We start from the raw sequence: 21,369 nt of genomic DNA, 5'->3' as shown, positions 1-21,369 counted from the left end.
CTCTAATATTTTTTATAGATTCTTTTGGGTTGACATGAAGATATTATTACAACTGTGAATAACAATGTTTTGTTTTAAAACACATCTTTAATTTTTTTTTGTATTGACTAGGACCCTCATTACACGGTCGGATACAAGAGTTGATTGCAGATACTCTGGTTTTTGTTTTCCTCCTTAACTTAAAGGAATGCTTTCAACATTTCACCATTTAGTATATTGTTTGCTGTAGGTTTTTGGTAGATGCTGTTTATTGGTTAATGAAGTTTCTTCCTATTATTAGTTTACTAAGATATTTATCAATTAATGTTTGATTTGATTGCCATCAACTTCAACTGGTGTACCCAACTATGGAGCATCATCCAGTGAGAACTCTCTAGCACAAAAGTTCACAAACCACTTTTGACACGTTTGATCAGTCACTGCACCTTCTCCATACACTGCACAAGTTCTTTTTTTTTTTTTTGAATTTCAGTTGCATTTTTCCTTTCTTGAAATAATAAAGCATAATGTGCTGGAAATGTGTATTTTTCCATCTTCAATATTCAAATTGCTACACAAAAATTCACTGATTTTGAATTTTTTAAATGGATGCTGATATAACTGCTGGCACAATACAATCTAACAAAATTGTTTTGAATAAAGTGAAAGGCAACTAAGAGCTACTAGAGCCATCCTATGGAAAAAACCAAATGAACATTTTGGTCAACCCAATACTTCTTTCATGACAAAGCCTCAGACTTTTAGCTGATATTGGCTGCCAGAATAAAGATTTCATCTTATATTCCCATTGTAAGAACACTTGGCCCTATGACTACATTTTGGCCAATGAGATATAAGTACAAGTACTACATGGCATTTCTAATACGGTCCCTTAAAAGACAACTGGTAAGCACTCTTTCCCCTTTTTCTTTTGTCCAAATGCCTAGTATGCAGATGTTGTGTCTGGAGCTCTCACCCCTATCTTGGGCCATAAAGACAAGGGCCACATCATAGAGATGATAAAACACTGACCTGGGAGAATCCTCTGTCCTTGAGAACTTCATGCAGCAGGGCTACTACACTCTCTTAAATGCCAACCTCCAGACTTCCACAGGAGAAAGAAATAACCCATCATCAAATAGAATTATGGAAACCAAATTTTTAATTGTTGAAGTTGTCAATTTTTTCTTATTTCCCCATAAAAGTTTCTACCATAGTGTTTGAAAGTGCCAATTTTCATATAACTTAAGATATTTCAAAATCTTAAGATGAAGATCTCCATACTAAAATGAAGAACAGCTATAGTTGATTCTTGTGCTAAATTTATCAATTTTGTACAAAGGAAAGACTTTACTATTCCTGGGACTGCAAAGCACCGCTAAGTCTCAGAAATGAGTGTGTTGGCTGTTAGGTGGAGAACTATAGCTTGGCTTGTAAAAGGAAAGTGCCCTTGGAGACCATCTACTAACACCTCTCACTTCCAATTTGTAGTTGCAGACACTACCTCCCACAGAGCTTCATGTAGCCTGAATTAATGGACAGAACACATCTCGAGTGTGGTCTAGTCGTGCCCTGATTGCAGATCAGGTTCCTCAAATAATGTGCCTTACACAATCTCTGGCACAAAGGTGCTCAAAAAATAGCCCTTCTTGGCCTGCTACTGCCTGCTCACCCAAGATTCCAGAGCACACTCTCTTCCATGTGCTTCCTCCTGCAGGTGGTATGTTATGGTCGATAGTCTTAAAGGATTGTTAAAGAGGCATTTGGCTCTTCAACTCTACCTACTTCTAAACATGGAATCAGGTTTCTCTCCTGTAAATCTGCAGCATTAATTCTTAAGTAAGAACTCAGCAACTATGATAAACCCATGATTGGAACTAGCTTTTGCAATGACTATAATAAAACATATTTCATCAGCAGGTATTTGAAGCCCATTGTTTGGCTGAGTTTTCTTTGTTAATTCCTGCTTTTAAAGGAAGAAGTGATCTTTGCCTATTTACTTTTCCTGAGCAGTCTGCTCAGGTCAGCAGAATCCTATTAATTATTTAATTGGACAAATGGTGGTTTTCCTTTAAAGTTTCCTGTTGTCCTGAAACTTTGTGTCTTAGTGTATTAGCTTAGATTGTTTCTGAATTAGAATGGAGGCATTACACAAGCTTAGGCTACATGGTAGCTTTATAACTGCACTTAGACTCAATGCATGATTGTTTTATTGTCCAGTGAATGGCCCATGTCCCTAATGTCAGCTTTCTTGTCTTCACTGGTCATCTGCAACTTACTTGTGTAACCACTTCCTGTATTTCCATAAGTCCTTTTAGGGTAGGCATCAAATCGTTTGTGATTTTGTCCTCTACAACACCAAATACAATTAATATTTTGTATATAGCAAGTACTGGATGATTAAGTAAATGAATAGAAAAAAGAATGAATGAGGAAACAAAAGTTTTGCTACAGTTTTGGTTCTTATATTCATATTAAATATTCAGATATATCACAGAAATCATAAAAATTTGTGGTCTTAAGAGATCATAATCCCATCATGAAAGATGTTTTTTTAAACTCTGTTTTTAAGACAAGAGTTCTGTATCAATTAAGACTAGCCTCAGCAGAGATTGACAGGAAGTCTAAAACAAGAATGGCCTGTATAGATGTTTATTTAGTGTAATTTTCTCTCACGTAGTAGAAGCTCAAGAGGCTTCCATCCAAGACTAGTGTGGCTTCTCATGGTAACAGGCATTTAAGCTTCTTTCACCACATGGCATTACTATCCTCAGTATGTGACTTCCATCTTCATGGTCCCAGGTGGCTAGTCAGACTCCCGCCATCCTATGAGCATTCCTACATGAGGGAAGAAGGAAGAACATACCTTTTTCTTTAAAGATATTTCCTGAAAGCTGCTGCCACCTCTTCTACTTTCACCTCATTGGCTAGAACTGTCATATGGGAGTCTAAGAAATGTAGTCATTATTTTGGGCAGTTGTATCCCTGGTTACATGTCAGAATTATATTGATAAAGAAAGAAGGGTTGAACAGATACAGAAAAAAAGTGTCTCAGCCAGAGTTTCCCATTGCTTTTTGGATGAACTCATTGTTATGATCAACAAGGCCCTGACTGGCCTAGTCACTGCTATGTCTCTGGCTTCATCCCTGGTGTTTTATTTATACTATTCTAACTCTTGTTTTTTTACTTTCATTTTCCCTAAAGGACCAGAGTCCACCCTACCTCAGTACCTTTGCATGTGCTCTTGTTGCTGATTTAGGAATCCTAGAGTAGGTTTCTCTGTCCGCATGACACTCTCTCATAACATCTTGAACATTCTCTTTGTAGCGCCTATCACAATTGCAATTATAAAGTATTTATGCAATTATTTGCTTTGTATCTATCCCACTAAGCTATTAGTCACATGAGTTAAGGGACTTTGTTTTGTCCCTGTCCATATGTTCAGCACCCAACACAGCATTTGGCACAAATTAGGCATTTAGTAAGTCTCTGCTAAGTAAGTGAACAAACTTTCTGATGGAAATTTCTTATTTTACAGATAAGGTAATTGTTTAACCAGAATATTCCAGGAATCTGGATTCTAGTTTTTTTAATCAGTTGGTTAAAATGAAGGTTTCAACTAATGCTGAAAATCTTTCTGAAATGTCCTACTCTAATTTCTTGGCTTAGTAAGGACAATGAATCAGACAATATTCTTCCTTGTATCGTCAGGGTCTTAATGTGCCTGTGGGTCAACATTATGACCATCGATCAGCTCTGACCAAAACCATAGATGTAGAACAAGAATCTGCTTGACTCTGGGATGTACCTGGGAAAATTGCTTTAAACAAATGTGCTGAACATTAGCTTGCTGTCTTTTCAATAGCCTCTTTCTCCCAAAAGTAGTGTGTCAAAAATTCTAGTGATTGTGTTTCCCAGTTGATGGAGGATTTATGTAATGCAGGAATTACCATGCTTGTTTTGAAAGAAATAATAACTTTAAAAAAAGTCTGTCAGATGTTGGAGCTGTGAGTGACAGTCATGTCTCAATTCAACAATTTTTTTCTTAAAATATATTTTACTGATTATGCTGTTAAGGTTGTCTCAATGTTTCCACTTTGTCCCCCTCCGACCAGTACCCCCCTTCCCTCTCACAATCCCCCTTAGTTCATGTCCATGGGTCATGCATGTAAGTTCTTTGGCTTCTCTATTTCCTATACTATCCTCAACATCCCCCTGCCTATTTTGTACCTACCAATTATGCTTCTTCCTCCCTGTACCTTTACCCCCATTCTCTCCCTTCCTCCTCCCAGCTGATAACCCTCCAAATGATGTCCATATCTATGATTCTGTTCCTGTTTCAGTTGTTTGCTTAGTTTGTTTTTGTTTTTTAGATTCATTTGTTCATAGTTGTGAGTTTGTTGTCATTTTAATGTTCATAGTTTTGATCTTCTTTTTTCTTAAATAAGCTCCTTTAACATTTCATGTAATAATGGCTTGGTGATGATGAATTCCTATAGCTTTACCATGTCTGGGAAGCACTTTATCTGTCCTTCAATTCTAAATGATAGCTTTGCTGGATAGAGTAATCTTTGCTGTAGGTTCTTGCTTTTCATCACCTTGAATACTTCTTGCCAGTCCCCTCTTGCCTGCAAAGTTTCTTTTGAGAAATCAGCTGTCAGTCTTATGGCAACTCCTTCATAGGAAACTCTTTGCTTTTTTCTTGCAGCTTTTAAGATCCTCTCTTTATCCTTAACATTTGGCATTTTAATTATGATGTGTGTTGGTGTGGTCCTCTGTGAGTCCAACTTGTTTGGGACTCTCTGTACTTCCTGGACTTGTATGTCTATTTCCTTCATCAAATTAAGGAAGTTTTCTTTCATTATTTTTTCAAATAAGTTTTCAGTTTCTTGCTGTTCCTCTTCTCCTTTTGCTAGCCCTATGATTTGGATGTTGGCACTTTTGGAGATGTCCCAGAGTCTCCTTATTCTCTGCTTTTTTTTTTTTTAAATTCTTGTTTCTTCATCATGTGCTGGTTGACTGTTTATTTCTTCCTTATGTTCCAAATCAATGATTTGAACCCCAGCTTCCTTCCCTTCACTGTTGGTTTTCTATGGATTTTTCTTTATTTCATTTAGTGTAGCTTTGATTTCTTCCCTTATGTTTTTTTCTGTACTCAATGAGTTCTCTGAGCATCTTGATCACCAGTGTTTTGAACTCTGCAGCTGATAGATTGGCTTTCTCTTTTTCATTTAGTTCTTCTCCTGGGGTTTTGTTTAGTTCTTTTATTTGGGCCATATTAATTTGTCTCCTCAATTTGGCAGCCCCTCTGTGTTTGTTTCTGTGTATTACGTAGAGCTGCTTTGACTCCCTGTCTTAGCGCACCCATCTGAATGAATATGGCTTCTTTAAATCCTTGGTTGTTTAACTTCCACACAATTTGATTTTCTGGCATTTCTGGGTGTTTTTTTGTTTTGAGTTAGTTGTGATGTTTCTTGTGGTTGTGCAAGGAAGTGAAGCATTCTACCTGCACCTCCATCTTGACATCTTGACCAGAAGTCAACAATTCTTTCTTTTTTAACTGCAGAGGAAAATGGCATTGTTTCTTGTCCTGATCTTTAAATATCAGCTGCTAGAATCAATGCGAAGGAGGGAGGCCAGGGAAAAGGAAGATGATCTTTGGGGATACCTGGATTCTGGTGATAGCCCAGAAGCTTATAGAATTCATGGTTTAGGAACTTAAGTTGTTTTGAAAGCTGTTAGTCTCAGTTTTCCTGGAATATGGAGTTGTGATGGATTGAGGAAAACAAAATCTTTACATTTGTGACAGGTTCCTAAAACTACTGTATTGTCGGGGGGCGGGCATTTGTCCAAGATTTTAATTAAATAAGGCATGTCTTACATCTTTTAAAAAGTTTAGTATTTTAATTCTTTTCTTTAATTCCCTGTAACTAAAAATGGATATTTTCTTTCCAACATTTAGAATAACATTTACCTGTTATGTATTTCCCTGAGGTCAAGGCTCCTTCCCTTTCCCTAGCACTTCACTGCCTTTCTCAATATTGTTATCTCTCACCTTTGAAATAGAGGGTAATTAACAAATTTTAGAGCTAAAAGTAGTAGATGAAAGGGTATAGAAGCAAAATGTATGACAGTGACAAACGTTAATTTGTACAGAAGCCAGTTCTATTCCCAAACTGTTCCTTAAATACTTTATCTTCTAAAGAAATTTAGTCATCAAAGTCTAAACACTAGCCTGGAATAACAGCTAAAATTTTATCCATTTAAAAATGGTGCTTCACAGTGTATATTTGGCAATTGAAACTTCATATGGGATTGGTGTAGGTTAAAATATGCACCTCTCTCTTCTAGTTAAGAAAATGCCTGTGAACCTAATGTTAGTAACTTTGAGAGAGGTGTGAATTGATGGGGACAATTAGGCTTTCAGGCAAGCTAACTGTCAGTCAATGAATGTTCTGGCTACTTAATATTCAGCATAATATGATCAAGTAGGAATGTTCTCAATCAAATGGGGTTCAGCTGGGGGCAGAGGAGAGGGTTGAGATGAAGAACCCAGGCAATGACATGATGCAGGTGTCATCATGGCTACAGTGTTTCTGCTGAGTGGGGAGATTGATTTCAGCTTCGATGCCAATGAGAAAGTGATGCTTTGTGTCATATAGATGTTAAACAGTTCCTCATTTTGCCCTGGCTACATGGCAGATGCCACCCAAATATAGGTGGAGTGCTCAGAATAAAAGGGAGAGAATCTTAAGACAAAAAAAAAAAAAGACGGGGAGAGAATCTTGCATGGTGTACCCATTCCTGAGACAGTAAGTGAAGCAGGAAGCCAGCATTTTTGGTAGGAAGAATTTATCATGGAGTAAAAGCCTCCTTGGCAATACTATGATGAAAGCTCAATTCTGCTTTGCATATAGAAACACAGAAGCAATCAGGGCCAATACTGACAGGGCGGGAGAGGAACGTAGCATGGAGCACACCAAAGAAAACCAGCACACATTGGAAAATAAAAAAAGAAGATCTCTGTGAGTGCTATTCAAGGTATGGACTGGTGCTGGTTTGCAGACTACAGGTTAGTGCTCTGCAATTTGAGAAATACAGGGTTTTAGAGAAAGCACTTAGAAAAGATGATAAGAATTTGATATTGCTGCAATATCCAAGTGTAGTCCTGGATTCTTGTAATTTATCTTGTGCCAAAGCTAGCTCTGAGCTATCACCAGGATTCAAGGTATCCCAAAGATTGTTGTCCTTTTTCCTGGCCTCCTTCCTTCATGTTGATTCTAGCAGCTGATTAAAACATGGGAGACATACACCTAGGATTACTGAAACTATGTAGAAAAGCTATGAGGCTTAACAGATGAGTATTTGGTAGTTAAACCAAGAGAGGCATAAGCCCAAAGGAGCAGAGGCAGTGTGGGAGAAACAGTGCACTTGTCTCATTGAACACGGTATAACCCAACTTGCACATTGTCAAATTCATGTGGCAAATCATACGTGGTGTGATAGTTTAAAGTAGTCCATTTTAAATCCAAAGTTTAAAAAATCCAAAGTCCCGCTGTTCATCATAATTTAAATTTTTGCTTAAATGATTAGAACTTGCTACAGATGAATTATGATGGGACAACAAAAATTTTTGAAAATAATTATGATTCTCAGTGTTAGCCACCTACATACATACATACTTTCAATGAAGCAAGTGTACAATTTTTGTCATTTTTTCTCTTATCCTTGACATGTTGTCAGACAACTCTTTGAACCACATAGCTCCACTGGCCTGTTTCAGGCAAAATATTGTTGCCTTGAACAGACACAACTGCATTTGCTAAACCCTTCTGGAATAGTTCTTTAACCAGTGAGACCTAGTTCTAGTGGGTTATACTACAAGTAAATCTTCCCAGTCCTCTGAACTTGGAAGGCTTACATTTCTACCTCAATAAATTACAGTTTGTTTAAAAAAAAACACAACCCCTACATCATCAAAATGTATTGTTCCATCAAATGGCTTTGTTCCTGGATTCATAGAATTTATCTTGTACTGGTGCTATATGTTTTTTGGGGCTAAAGGCAACAAGAAAAACCTGAAGGTTTATACCTAAGATCACTCATGCCACACATAAAGCCACACATCTACTGAGGAGAGCTCTTGTGTGAATGCCGGTATTTAGGAGTTAAACTCAAAACCAGCGCAATGCAGCCCAAGGGAACAGAGGCTAAGTGGAGAAAAATACATAGATGTAAAGTCAGAAGATATAGATTCAGGTCTTGCCTCTGTCCCTTAACCAACTTCATAATCTTGGGCAAGTCACTTAACCTCTCCAGGCCTTAATTTTCCCATCTATAAAATGGGAAAAACTACCTACTTTACTAGACTCCAGTGAAGTCTAAATCAGAGACTATTTGTGAGATGATGCTGTGACTGTGGATAATGCTAGAGTTAGGGATCAGGGGATGAGGGACTAAACAATGGCTTGGAACAGGGCCAATATTTAGTGTAAGGGACCAGAGAGTAGACATTTTGGTTTTGTGGAGCACATACCACCTCTGTTGACACTATTCAGCTCTCCCTGAGGTGTCAAATAAGCTATATATATATATATTTAAACAAATGTCCTGTTAAAAGTTTATTTATAAAACTAGGCAGTGGGCTGGATTTGGCTCAAGGGTCAAAGTTTGTCAGCCTCTGTCCTAGAAGCCTAGAGACTTTAATTCTGTTCCTAGATCTGATTTATCTAGCTAGGTCACCTTGTGTAAATTATTTTAGTTCCTGAGCCTCAATTTCTCTTTCACCACGGGACCCTCCCTGGTCTCTTCAGCTCTATGACATGTGGAAGAGTGAGACAGAAGGCAAGAGTGAAAGGACTTCAAAATGAATAATATTTTGATTAAAAGCAAAAAATACAGCAGTACATAAGATGAAAAATTAAGTGACGTGTAAATACAATGTGAGTATGGCTGGAAAGTATAAAGCTTAAATAATGACAACAATGAACTGTGTGGTTTTTTTAGTACTCAAACAGTGAAAATGACACAGGATTGACCTCAGCCTCCCTGCCATCAGGAAATCCACCTCTGCCCAAGACCAGATAGTGGTTTGGAACTCAGGAGCCAGACCTGCTCTGTCCCTGAGCCACAAGAGAGCCTAAGTGGGAGGGAGTCAGTAGCAGATGTGGTCATTGCCCTTTCCATAAACCCTCAGCCCTTTCTTTACCCATGGGTGGATGGCTTCATGTCTCAAGTACCCAGGAATCTCCTATCTTTGGTCACAGGCAGTTACTTCCTTTGTGTGCATGTGGGTAGGCAAGAAATGCTGGGAGTTAATTTTCTCAGGAGCTGCCTTCAACTAATGAGAGATGGGTATTGGTGGATAAATACCAGCTCCTGCTCCCCACCACCGCCCCTTCTGGGGTGAGCCAACTTAGAAGGATTTTCTACACTATTTCCCAGAGTCACCCAGGATGGAGCCACAGGTTTGCGTAGCAGTAAACTCATTAACACACCTTTTACTTCTTGGCTTCCTTTCCTTGCCTTTTTCACTTCCCCTCTCCCTCACAGTGCTTCCTAGGATCACCTCTGCAATAAGCTACTGGGACCCAACTCTTTGTCTCAGGGTCTGCCTGTCAAAGAAGACAAAGCCATGTAGACACTCAGTCACTGGGAAATAGCCAAAGGCTTAAAAAACAGAGTTGCTTCAGTGCTCAGAACCATCAGAAAGTTCTTTCCAGTCTGACCACCTTTGGGCACATGATCTTCTAAAAAAACATCGGAATTTGATCATGTGCCAAGGGCAGTTTTAGGTGTGCAATTTCTGCTGGGCTCCATCTCGATGCAGGAAAGCTAGCCCTCTGTGGCCACCAAGATGAGGAAAACACAGTCCTAGCTTGCCAAGGGTTTATTTGGTTCTTTCAGAAGAGCAAAAAAGGTTTTTCAGTGAGTAGACCTCTTTCAATTGTAGTAAAAAGGGCTCTCCCATGGAGTATTCACACTTATTTATGGCTCAAGCTATGACCCTGTCAATTTCTGAAACTCTTCTTAGCTTGTTTCTGGACCTCGTACTGCCTGGAATACGCATCCCCATTCATTTTGCCTGGCTCCCACTCACACTTAATGTTTTAGGTTCCATGTCATTTTCTAAGGGACACCTTTTGGGATGGTCCTTAGACCAAGGTAATTATTATCTGCTATTATCATGTTCCTGTGGTACTCTGTTCTTCCACCTTCACTGCACATATCAAATCATGTGCTATTGATTATTTGATTGTGAGAGGTCAGGGTCACAACTTTTATCTTTATTTCTCGTTCCTAGCACAGTCTGAGCTACTCCATAAATGTTTGTTGACAAAATGTACAGTACGCTTAATAGGTGGAGGACCCATCATCCTAGGACTCCACAGTAGTTTATGGAGCGGTTCTAGGGAGGTTAAATAATACAGAGGTGACCACTGATAAAAGGTTCAGATTTCTTTCTACCCCTTTCTTACCTATGTTAAAAGGCTCTGAGTGGTAGGTTTGTCAGCTTTCAAATATCTAAGAGGAATTATTATCCAGCCATTCAGCCAGCCAGCCAGCTAACCAATCAGCCAGCTAGCCAGCCAATCAGCCAGCCAATCAGCCAGCCAGCCAGGCATTTTCTCTATCTACCCATTCATCAAAGGATTATTGAGTTCCTGTTCTCTGTCAGGTATTATGTTAATCACTAGAGACATGAAGATATTTTATTCCTGCCCTTTAGAAGTTAAAAGTCAGTCCCATTGAACAAATAATTAAAAGCTATTGCAATAAATGGCTCAATAAAGATATTATGAACTATTTGGAGCATAGGACATAGGCAGCTACTTCTCTAACAATGTATAATTTGTTCGCAAATGTGGCTGCAGGACTTGAGGTTGCCTCTTTAGAATGGCTAAATGCTCCCACTTAGATTTCTTTCTTCTTCCTCATTTCCTCCCATCTTTATTAGTAGCTTATTTTTTGTGGCCCAGAATGTAATGTGTGACTAAAGGCTAGAGCAGGATGGATAGAGTGGTGGGAGCTTATCTTGCCACCAACATGAGGAGGAACCAACTGTGCCTCATTAACCCTATCAAAATAATTAACTTGCTTTGACTTTCAGCTACCCACCAATTTCTATTAAGCTTCTTTTATTGGGCCAGTAAAGTGTGTATTAATAGCAATACATCCTATCTGCATAGTGTGTCATACTTTTCTAAGAACTTCTTCATAGATTAAAAGAAACATTAAAGGCCATCATCATGCAGTCTGGCCACCCATGATTTTTAAATTCTTCCTATGGCATAGACTGAAGGCCACCCACTGCCTTCCAAGACAGCCTCCTTTACCTCCCTGATCTGGAGCTAGCCACTCCTTATTGCAAGGCCAACCAGGCTCTTTGTAAAGTAAACACCTGCTCCCTGGATGCCCAGAGTTCCTTTATTCTCAGATTTCGTTCCTGAATCCTCTGATCCCATCTGGTTCACACCTCACTCTTTATTCTCCCAACACCCTTGCCTTTTCTTGATACCTTATAACTCCATCCTTCCTGAATATGAGAGGTTAGGGTCACAACCCATCATTTAGACATTTTCTCCCTTCCTCCTGATAGGAGGGCCACAGTAGTCCTTTGGTAGGACTCATCTGTTACAGTTACTTTGGTTGCTGTAACAAATTGTCTCAAAGTATAGTAGCACAAAAAGACTACTATATGCTCATGGATTATCTGAGTCAGGTATAGTATATACTCAGGGAGCCTCCAGGCATAGCAGAATTGGATGGCCTCTGTTCCATAATGTCTGGTACATCAGCTGGAAAATCTTGAAGGATGAGAGATAGAATCATCTTAATTGTCATCTATTCACATGTATAGTGGTTAATGCTGGCTGTTGACTGAGAAGACTCAAAGCTAGGAAAACTCAAACAGTAGCTACAATATCTACATGTAGCTTTTCTCTGTGGTTGCTTGGTTTCATCACAGCATGGTGACTGGGTTCCAAGGGCAAGAATACCAAAAGAGAGAGCCAGACATAAGATGTGTACTTTTTATGACTTATTCTCAGAAGTCATGTAGGATCATTTTTTTTCTACTGATCAAGAGAGTTACAAAAATCTGCCCCCATTCCAGGTGGACAATATAGACCCCCTACCACTGGATGAAGGAGTGGCAACATCACATTGTAAGGTAGGGATAGGATATGTAATGGTATGGCTGTTTTGGGAAGCTATAACCTGCCATTATACATCCTAGCACCCAAGGCTCTCCTTCCATGCTGTGACCTGTGGGAAGTCCCATGACCTGGACAACATTATGGATATAGATCTGTGTAGAGTCACTATTTCCTTGTCATAAATAAAACTTATTTCCCTAGGAAATAGGCCTTGTTCTCTGTACTTGGGACCACACAGGGCCAGCCTATTACCTCCAGTGCATTTGAGGAATCTGTCTAGTACTCCAGGAGTTTTTGGTCCTTTAGATTAACCATTTCAAGTTTGGGGTTCATATTGCATCTTGTACATTCTTCTCTAAATGAGCTTTAGTTGTGTTTTTAACCCATGTAAAGCACTGGGATTTTCAAATGAATGCATACTCTAAATGTGATTCCTCCATTTCAAATTGGAAAGGATGAGCATTCCTCTTCATGCAGTTCTGGATTCCCTTCAATCCTCCCAAGGCTACTTTGGCTTTTATTTTTGGTAGTCACATAGTACTGTTGAGTCATACCCAGCCTACAGGCAACTAAAACTCCCAAATCAAGTCACATTTTTTGCTATTAATTCCTGTTCCTTCTTCTATGCTTGAGTTAGATTTTTTCAGGCCAAAGTTCAAACATTTTAATTTCTCTCTTGAACTTCATTTCATTAAATTTATCCCATAATTCCAGCCTATGAAGTCTTTTTGGCTATTGAGCACTATCTGATATATTATCTCCCCTTCCAAAGCTGCATATGGCCTAAAAATTCTGTTATGCCATTAGATCTCACATCCAAGTCATTGATTAAAATGTTGAATAAACATGTAAGTCTTCATTTGATGTGTACATAAACCATCAGATAACCAAGGGAAATTATTAATGCTTTTGAGATAAGGGAACCAGGACTCAGAGAGGAATATGCTCAAGGTCACATTTCTAATAGGTGTGACAAAGAAGGAACTTGAACCTATGTTTTCTGCTCTTTTTGTATTCAGCCTTGGATATTGGCTAAGGAGGGGTTAGCAGAAGAGCAAACAAAATGTAAGCCATGACTAAATATAATTAGAATGATAATATTGATGACCTCTGACATTGACTCATAGAAAAGATAGCATGGGCCATTTCTTTCTTAATCTCCATTTGCTACCATGGTGCATTTTTCCTCTTCACTTGTACATACCTTTATTTTCCAATCTCAACTTCAGAAAAACTGTTTCCTGAGTTGTCTCCTTGAACCACAACCTACATAAACACAAATCTCCTATAAAAAGACACTAGAATGCAAAAATAGGAAGAATGTACAGTCTGTCAAGGTCAAGGTGAATGAAGAATGAGGCTGAATAAGTGTGGTGACCAAAATGACTGTTTGCCTGGGATGGTCCCAGTTGCAGTACTAAAAGTCCCAGGACATCCCCAGTCCTGGGAAAAAAATCACATGATTGGTCACCCTATAAGCAGAATACTGCAGCCTTCTGTTCTCCAGTCTCTTCTTTAGTACTATCACAGACTCTTTGACACTCTTTCTACTGAGAAGTGAGGTCTATATTCCCTTCCCATGAACCTGGGAAGCTCTGTGATTATACAGAATACAAGGAAATTCTGTACCAGTTTCCAAGCTCAGGCCTTAAGACTGGCAGTTTTTACTTCCCATCTCTTATACATTCTCTTGGAGTGCTGAGTCACCTTGTAAGAAGTCCAATTACTCTAAGACTTCTATGCTGGAATGGTCACATGTGGACACTCCTGTCAACAATCTCAGCTGGTCATAACCTTCTATCCATCACCATGGCACTAACGAGTGAAAGTGTCTTGGACCCTCCAGACCAGCCCATGCATCAACTGAATACCACCACTAAAATCACCAAGTAACCTCAGTTGAGGTCATATTGAAAAGGAGACTTACTTAGCTGAGTCTTATAAAAGTCCTGGCCCACAAAATTATATGATATAATAATAATGAAATGGCCATTTCCTTGAGCTAGTACACTTGGGGTAGTTTGTTATGCAGCTAGAGATATTTAGGGTGAATGCCCAAACTGATATAAATAAATTATACCTAATCTTTGTACTCATTGTTTTAAACAGTAGCCATCTCCAGATGAATGTTCTGCATAAGATCTATACCAATCTTGCCTAACCTCAGCAAGTCTCTTTTGGATGGGCAAATGGTGTCAGGTGAGCTGAGATGCTGGCTTTGACTCCCTACATCCACTCTTCCTGTATCACCTGGTGTGCCATACTGGAACTTTTCCTACTCTGTGAGCTGGCTCACCTGTGTGTCCTATGCTCCAAAGAATCATTATTGAGGAGATTTACATTTCTCATTCTAGCCTTTGGCATTTTGTTGGCAATAACAGACAGCACCTCTGTAGGCTACAGTCTCCACCAAGTGAATTCTCAGTCAGCCTCACATTTATCTAGAGCAGCAAACACTTGACTGCTCCTTTCCAATTTGGCTCCATGATTGAAAATCTGATGGAAGACACTTTAGATTCCCGGAGGGCAAGTACTGCAATTTAAGTGTCCGTGGGTCCCAATAGCTTCTCTTGAGATGAATGAATGCATTCTTGCCACTGTGGCACTACCAGTTAGCTTTGCTTCTGCTGCTTTTCTTGCCTAATCTTTTCACTTAAGCCCTTTAGGTGTCTTCTAACTCTTAGAAAGGATAGGTCTTAAGAAAGAGCAGTCTACTGTTGTTAGCAGGGGATTTTAAAGAAGAGGGCAAAAAGATTCTGCATTATTTTGAGACTCCTCAGCCCTCAGTTCTTACTGAATAGTTTTCTTCTGGTTATCTTCCTGCTTGAAATCTTCGAATCTTTAATGGCTCTTCAACAATGAGAAAAAGAAAGGTGACACAAATGTCCATTTGTGATGGATCAAGACTCACAGAGCCAGTTGGTGGGTGTCAGCTATATAGAAAAATGTTCCTTAAAGAATCTCAGAATGTTGGAACTGTAAGGGACTGATGAGGAAGAGGAGTGTAAGAATATGGTGACATAAATGATGATGGAATGAAGACAAGGACTCTAGTTTCCAATCTCTTAGTTAAGTGCCCTTGACACCACACTATGTTGTAAGAATGCAGATTTCTAGGTCAAGATAAGGGGACCACATGCAGTTATCTGCCCATTCTCTCTCTGAATCCCATCGAGATGATGACACAGAAGTTCCAGAGGAAATAAACCCCCGACAGTGTGGCGAGTGGAAGCTGGTTTATCATTACATGAGAGTTATTAATGAACGTCTGGATGGCAGACAGCAGAATGGGAATACATTGACAGGTAAATACATGGAGGAACCCACCACTGCCAGAAAGAAGACTGCAGCTCCTCCTGGAGCCTGTCTTCCCCAGGAGTCCCAGGAAGGGGGGAAGCCTGGCATCACCAGGTAGGGAGTGTTAGTGTGGGAGGTGGGAGAGCAAACTGTAGGAACTGTTAATTAGAAAACTGCTTGTAGCAAAACTGTGCCAGTTTCCCCCAACCCCCACCACTCGCATGCATAAATGCTTTGCTTACCCACCCGTGGAGCTGCAGGAGCACTAGCAGCCTCGGGTTCATCCCCAGGGCAAACCTGGAACACTGTCAGCTGCGGATGTCACAAGAGCTCCTAGGGAGACATCGAGGGCTTCTGAAGTAGAGGGTGGTGTCCCAAAGCAAATCCTGCTTGATTCTGATCTTCTGAGGGGGTTCTTAATAGGGGGCAGCTCCCAGTCTCACACGCTTGCTGTGTCCTCACCTGACTTCACTCTGTGTGCTCACATCTCTGGTACTTCTTCGCCTTCTTATAAGGGCACCAGTCCTTTCGGATTATGACCTCACTTAACCTTTAATTATCTCTTTAGAGTCTCCCAATACAGTCACATTGTTACTGGGGGTTACGGCTTCGGCACAGGAATCTGGGGGAGAAACAGTTCAGTTCGTAACACCATTCTATCAGAGAGTGGTTGATTAGACCAGAGATATCCACACAATGGAGTGTCATTCAGCTGTAAAATGAAAAATTACAGGGAGTCCTGGCTGGTGTGGCTAAGTTGATTAGAGCATTGTCCCATAAAATGAAAGGTACTGGCTTGATTACCGGTGAAGGCACATACCTAGATTGTGGGGCAGGTTTTTGGTTGGGGTGCAAGAGAGTCAACCAATCAATGTTTCTCTCTCACATCAATGTTTCTCTCCCTCTCTCTCTCTCCTGTCCCATCACTCTAGGATCAATGAGAGGGGCATGTCTCTAGAAGCATGTCCTCAGGTGAGGATTTAAAAAAAAGTATGGGGAAACTCTGAACTGATATGGGGCAATATCCAAGCTGTATGTAGTAGGTACCCAATAAATGTCACTTGATTCAGATTATTCAGAAGATTCAAAATCATTGTGGAAAATGCAAAGAAATGCATGGCAAGGAGCAATGCCATTTTGAGAACAGATTTCAATAACCCTGGGCACAGCTGAAGTGATAGATAGAATTGTACAGACTGCATCAGAAAATCATCAGGAAGACAAGGGAAAGCACAGTTTGCATGTGAGTGGTCATCCCACAGGACTCCAATTTCTTAAAGTTTGTGGGTCCTCAAAAGCAAAACATGTGACAAGGACTTGGTCACAGATAGTTTATTTGCACAAGTAAAACAGTGGAGAGAGATGGGAAAGGGCCAATGAAGTGTGCATCTGTCAGTGGGTTACTGCTGTGGGCAGCTGGAGCTCTGCACTGCCGGGGCTTCTGAGGGACCGTGCAGAATGTGCCTTGGAAATGGCATGTCATAAAATAGGAAACTGGATATTTATCTGCTAGCTCCAGCTCTCAGTGGTTGAGGGTTGCTTCTGGGGGCAGTAAATCCCCAGCACTTCCAAGCTGTCCTAAACACAGGTTGAGTAAGACCCACAATGGTGCCACAGAAAACTCTCTCAGGCATAGAAGCAGAGAGACTCAGGGCTTGAGGAGGGAAGCTGTCAGCATGGATAGAAAATGTCCACAGGTGGACCTTCAGGTGGACTCAAGGTGGACTAATGGGGTGTGAGACTCACGGGGCATGCAGTGCATGCTTCACCTGACATCTAGTTAATTCCTCCTTTTCCAGTGCTCACAAGACACTTTAATAATTCTTTCATAGTAGCCCCAAGTTTCTAATCTTCCATACCTGTTAGTTTCCCTAGCATGTATTAATCGCCCTTTGTTTCTGCTTTACATTCAACCCTCACACACCTCAAGAAGCAGGTACTGTAACGGTTCCCAGTTAATAATGAAAAAACTGAGTCACAGAGAGATTAATGAATTCTGTGTTTATGTGCCTGTCTCTGCTTCCAGCCTGTGAATACCTGAAGGGCATGGCCTTTGTGTTATTGCTGTCCATATACTCATATGCAACACGCTGACTGACACATAGTAGGTACTCAATCAATGTCACTTGGATCAGGTTTTTCAGAAAATTCAAAATCACTGTGGAAAGTGGAAGGAAATGCACTGCATTGAGCAATGCCATTTTGAGAACAGCTTTTCAGTAATCAGCAAAGCCCTGGGCATAGCTGAAATGATCGGATTATATAAACTGAGTCAGTCAGAAAATCGTCAGGAAGAAAAAAAAAATCATGTGGGATAACCACTCATACGCTAACGCTCTGCTTTCCCTCATTTTGGGATTAGCCATGAGTTTTAACAACTCTGTTTACACCTGCAGTTTTTAAATAATTACAAACAGAATTAATCTTCAGTCCTTACCCTTTGATGCAATGCCAAGGGACTGTTTGGAACACAATATATTCTCTGCCCAAGCCTATATTGAAAATAGCCCAAAGTAGCTGTTAAGGCATAAACAACTCAGGGGGAAAGTGTCGCTGTGGTTTTACTGAACAGATGGTCTAGTGACGTCAGTGTCTCCAAATTACCTGCAGCAAAGCAGATGGAAAAATTCACATCACAGCCCAAGCTTGATGGCAGGCGTGGATTCACAGAGAACTTCAGGGGAGGAAAGTCACACGGGATGCCTTTTTTCCCTTTGTTTTCAGGTTTTACCAGGAACCTTGTCCTCTTCACAAATTCCTCAAATGAAATAGTGAGAATTATTTCAGCTGATCCTACAAACAACCTCCTCCAAGACAGGGCTGGAAGACATGGCACTCAGTAATGCCACTGCCACTGAAAAGTGAGATTGATTCTGAAAAGAGGTGATTAAATATGTAACAGTGTTATATCAATGAAAAGAAACATCTCGGAGCTATAATTGAATATGATGGTTCTTTGAAAAAATCATCACACTGGCTGTGTACTTAGCCCTGGGCACATTGTAGTGTGTGGAATTTATATTCCATCTTGCTCCAAGAGGCTGAAGCAGAATCGACATTTTACCTGGGACTGACTGCACAGTTCCTTATCTCTCTGCCCATCTTATTTCCTTGTTTGGTACCGGGCTTTCACATTTTCCTGCTCCGAGTCCCAGGCCTTTATTTCTTTTATGCAACGTTGTCAGTCGCATGAAGCGGTGCACTGCAGCGTTAACTATGGATTGGCCAATCTATGCCGGATTACCTTGAATTCAAGATCTGAAATCTCAGAGTCAGAGTCACAGAGCTTCCTGTTTACAAATGAAGAAGCAGACCTCTGGAGGTTCCACCCTTGTCTGAGGACACAGAAGTGGCTGAACACAAAACAAGAACCCAGAGGCCTGCTCACCAAAGGCATGGGGCCTTCACAGCTCTTCAAACCCCCAAAGCTCCTAACTCATCTCTCTCAAGGGATACAGATCTTGAGATACCTGGTTTATATTCTTCAAACTCAAAGGGAAGTCAGTCTGGTCAGAAAAACAATTTTGAAATCTATTTTTCTATAATACTCCTGTCTAGTTTTCATGGTAGTATAGCATCATACAAGGATGTCTTGGTTTAAGCTCCAGGAAACAAACTCTGAGGCAAGAATTTGAGTGCACGTTTCTTGGGAGGTTATCCCAGGAAGCAAAGATAGAGAAGAGAGGAAGTGAGACAGAGAAGGAAAAAAACTTGCCTCAGAGTATCCGGACCAAGAGGTGAGGGGGTTGGGGTGTGTATCCGCCAACTCCCATCTGTCATTACGTGAGAGCTGCTCCCGGGGCCGTTAAGTGCCCTATACTTTTGAAACTTCGGACCTTGGGACAAGAGAAAGTCCTTAAGTGAAGAGGGACTCTGTGTGGTAGGATGCACTAGAGCCATGAGTGTTTTGAGGGACACGGGCAGAATGTGGCAGTGTTTGCTATGGTCAGATTTGGGTTCAAATCTTTATCCATTGACTTGCTCGATGAACTCAGACAAGTTACTTGCCCTCTCTAATTCTCAGTTTCCTTATCCACCATACAATGGAGGGCAACACCATCATGAGATACTGTGAGTAGTAAATGAGATAATAATACACGTGAAATGCTTAGCATGATGCTTAGGACAGAGGAGGCTCTTAATATGTGCTACTGTTACCATTATTGTCATTTTCCTTCCCTGTGTCATGTGCCTAGAGGAAAAATAGAATTTAGAATCACATTGGGCTAGGGCAGGTAGGGGCCTCAGCTAGCACTTAAGTAATCCTCCTCCTGATTTCACAGAAGAGGAAGTTCAGGGATGAGGAAAGTGGCTGTCTCACTCCGGGAGGGAGGAATCCTCTATTGGGGACAGAGCCAGACCTCCACACTGTGTAATCTGGCTGCATGTGCAGTGCTGCCTTCATCACCCGGACCGCCTCCATCAGAATTATTCATACAATACAGACCTAGAAGGAAGAGTGAATCATCTTGACATCCGGGGATGGCAAACTGGTTTTCTCTCGCAACTTTGATAAACGAGCAGTAGCTGCCTGTGGGGCTGTGCTGAGAAGTATTCACTCTAATGAAGAGGTGCATCAGGCAAATAGGTATGATCATTATCAGTGTCTGCTATTGACCTGGCAGAGTGCACTGGCCACGTGCATCTGTTGGTGGTGCTATAACTGACAAAGTTGACTGCTAGATTAGGATTTGGTAGCAAAAAAATGAAGTAACAATTTTGTTTGTTTCACCACAACAATAATGCCTATTCGCTATAGAAAAATTCTAAGATATAATAAGAAAATAAAAATTACCTCTAGGTACAGCATAGAAGAGAAGAGATCTTTGGAACCGATCCTCAGTTTTTAAACTCAGAATCACATGGACTGGGAGTGAGAAAAGAGGCTGAAAACAGAAGTTAAATGAGAGTCTGTGTAGGGAGCCGTTGATTTCCCCACATCTGGATACAGAATAGCAAGCAGCCAGGCATTTAATCCCAGGACCAAAAAAAAAAAAAGAAGTCTTATCTCCTCAAATTAAATTCGACACAAAAATGTCAACAGAGTTTTTCATAGAATTAGCAGTCTGATTCTAAAATTCATCTGGAAGAGTATTGGGCCAGAGATAGTGAAGGCATATCTGAAGAAGGAGGGTTAGAAGGGGAGATTTACCTTTCATAAAACTGAATTTATTTTGAAGCTACTGTAATTAAAATAATGTGGCACTGGCACTGCAGTGGATAAACTAACTGAGGGGGTGTAATACAGAGCTCCAAAATAGACCTGTGTGCACATGGAACTTTGATATATGATGGGAGCAACTTCCCAATGAGGAACGGAAGGGCTCTATAATGAGTAGAGCTGAAAATATGCTTATCCATGTGGATAAAAATGAAACTGGACCTCTACCTCACACCATATGCCAAAACGATTCCAGATGAATTCAAGTCTTTAATTATAAAAGCAAAACTTTAAAATCATTCATAGAAAATGTAGGTTAATATTTTTCTGACCTCCAGGGAAGGATTTCTTAAATAAGGCATGCTCTGAGAGAATCTCACCCAGACTCCAGAACAAAATGTCCCAGTTCTGGTACTCTCACTGTGCTCCCATAGCCTGCAGGTCCCCCGAGGACAGCATGGACTCCTCACTGAGAACACGGTGCTGCATACCAAACGGTGGCATGTGGAGGCTGTTTGCTAACTCCCCTCATCTCTGTAGTTCTCTCAATGGGGCGATCAGAGTGGCACACTCCCATGGCTGCCACATGCCAGGATTGAGAGAATATGGCATCATCTGAACTCTGATAAAGTCTGATAAACTGTCCTGAGAATATCACTCTACTGACCAAACTACCTAGTTATACTAATGTACCAGGGAGGGTCTTCACTGTAAGCTGCAGAACCTTCTTTAACTAGAAATGGAGGTTATTCAAGAAGATACAGGTAGCTCGC

At 40.5% G+C, this 21,369-nt stretch overlaps 1 protein-coding gene across 1 annotated transcript in view; it reads right to left on the bottom strand.

Moving 5' to 3' along the window:
- DAZL (deleted in azoospermia like) overlaps positions 1-21,100 on the bottom strand; it is an 89,540-nt gene extending 68,440 nt beyond the window's left edge. Inside the window, exon 1 of the mRNA XM_045856580.1 lies at positions 21,018-21,100. Coding sequence (XP_045712536.1) covers positions 21,018-21,100 — 83 coding nt within the window. The remainder of the gene's footprint in view (positions 1-21,017) is intronic.
- Between the last annotated feature and the right edge of the window lie 269 nt (positions 21,101-21,369).

The sequence above is a fragment of the Phyllostomus hastatus genome, unplaced genomic scaffold (assembly GCF_019186645.2).
Source record: "Phyllostomus hastatus isolate PE091 unplaced genomic scaffold, TTU_PhHast_1.1 phas_scaffold_129, whole genome shotgun sequence".
Classification (NCBI taxonomy): Eukaryota; Metazoa; Chordata; class Mammalia; order Chiroptera; family Phyllostomidae; genus Phyllostomus; species Phyllostomus hastatus.
The sequence above is the reverse complement of the archived record's forward strand: the minus strand, read 5'-3'. Positions and strand labels throughout refer to the sequence as shown.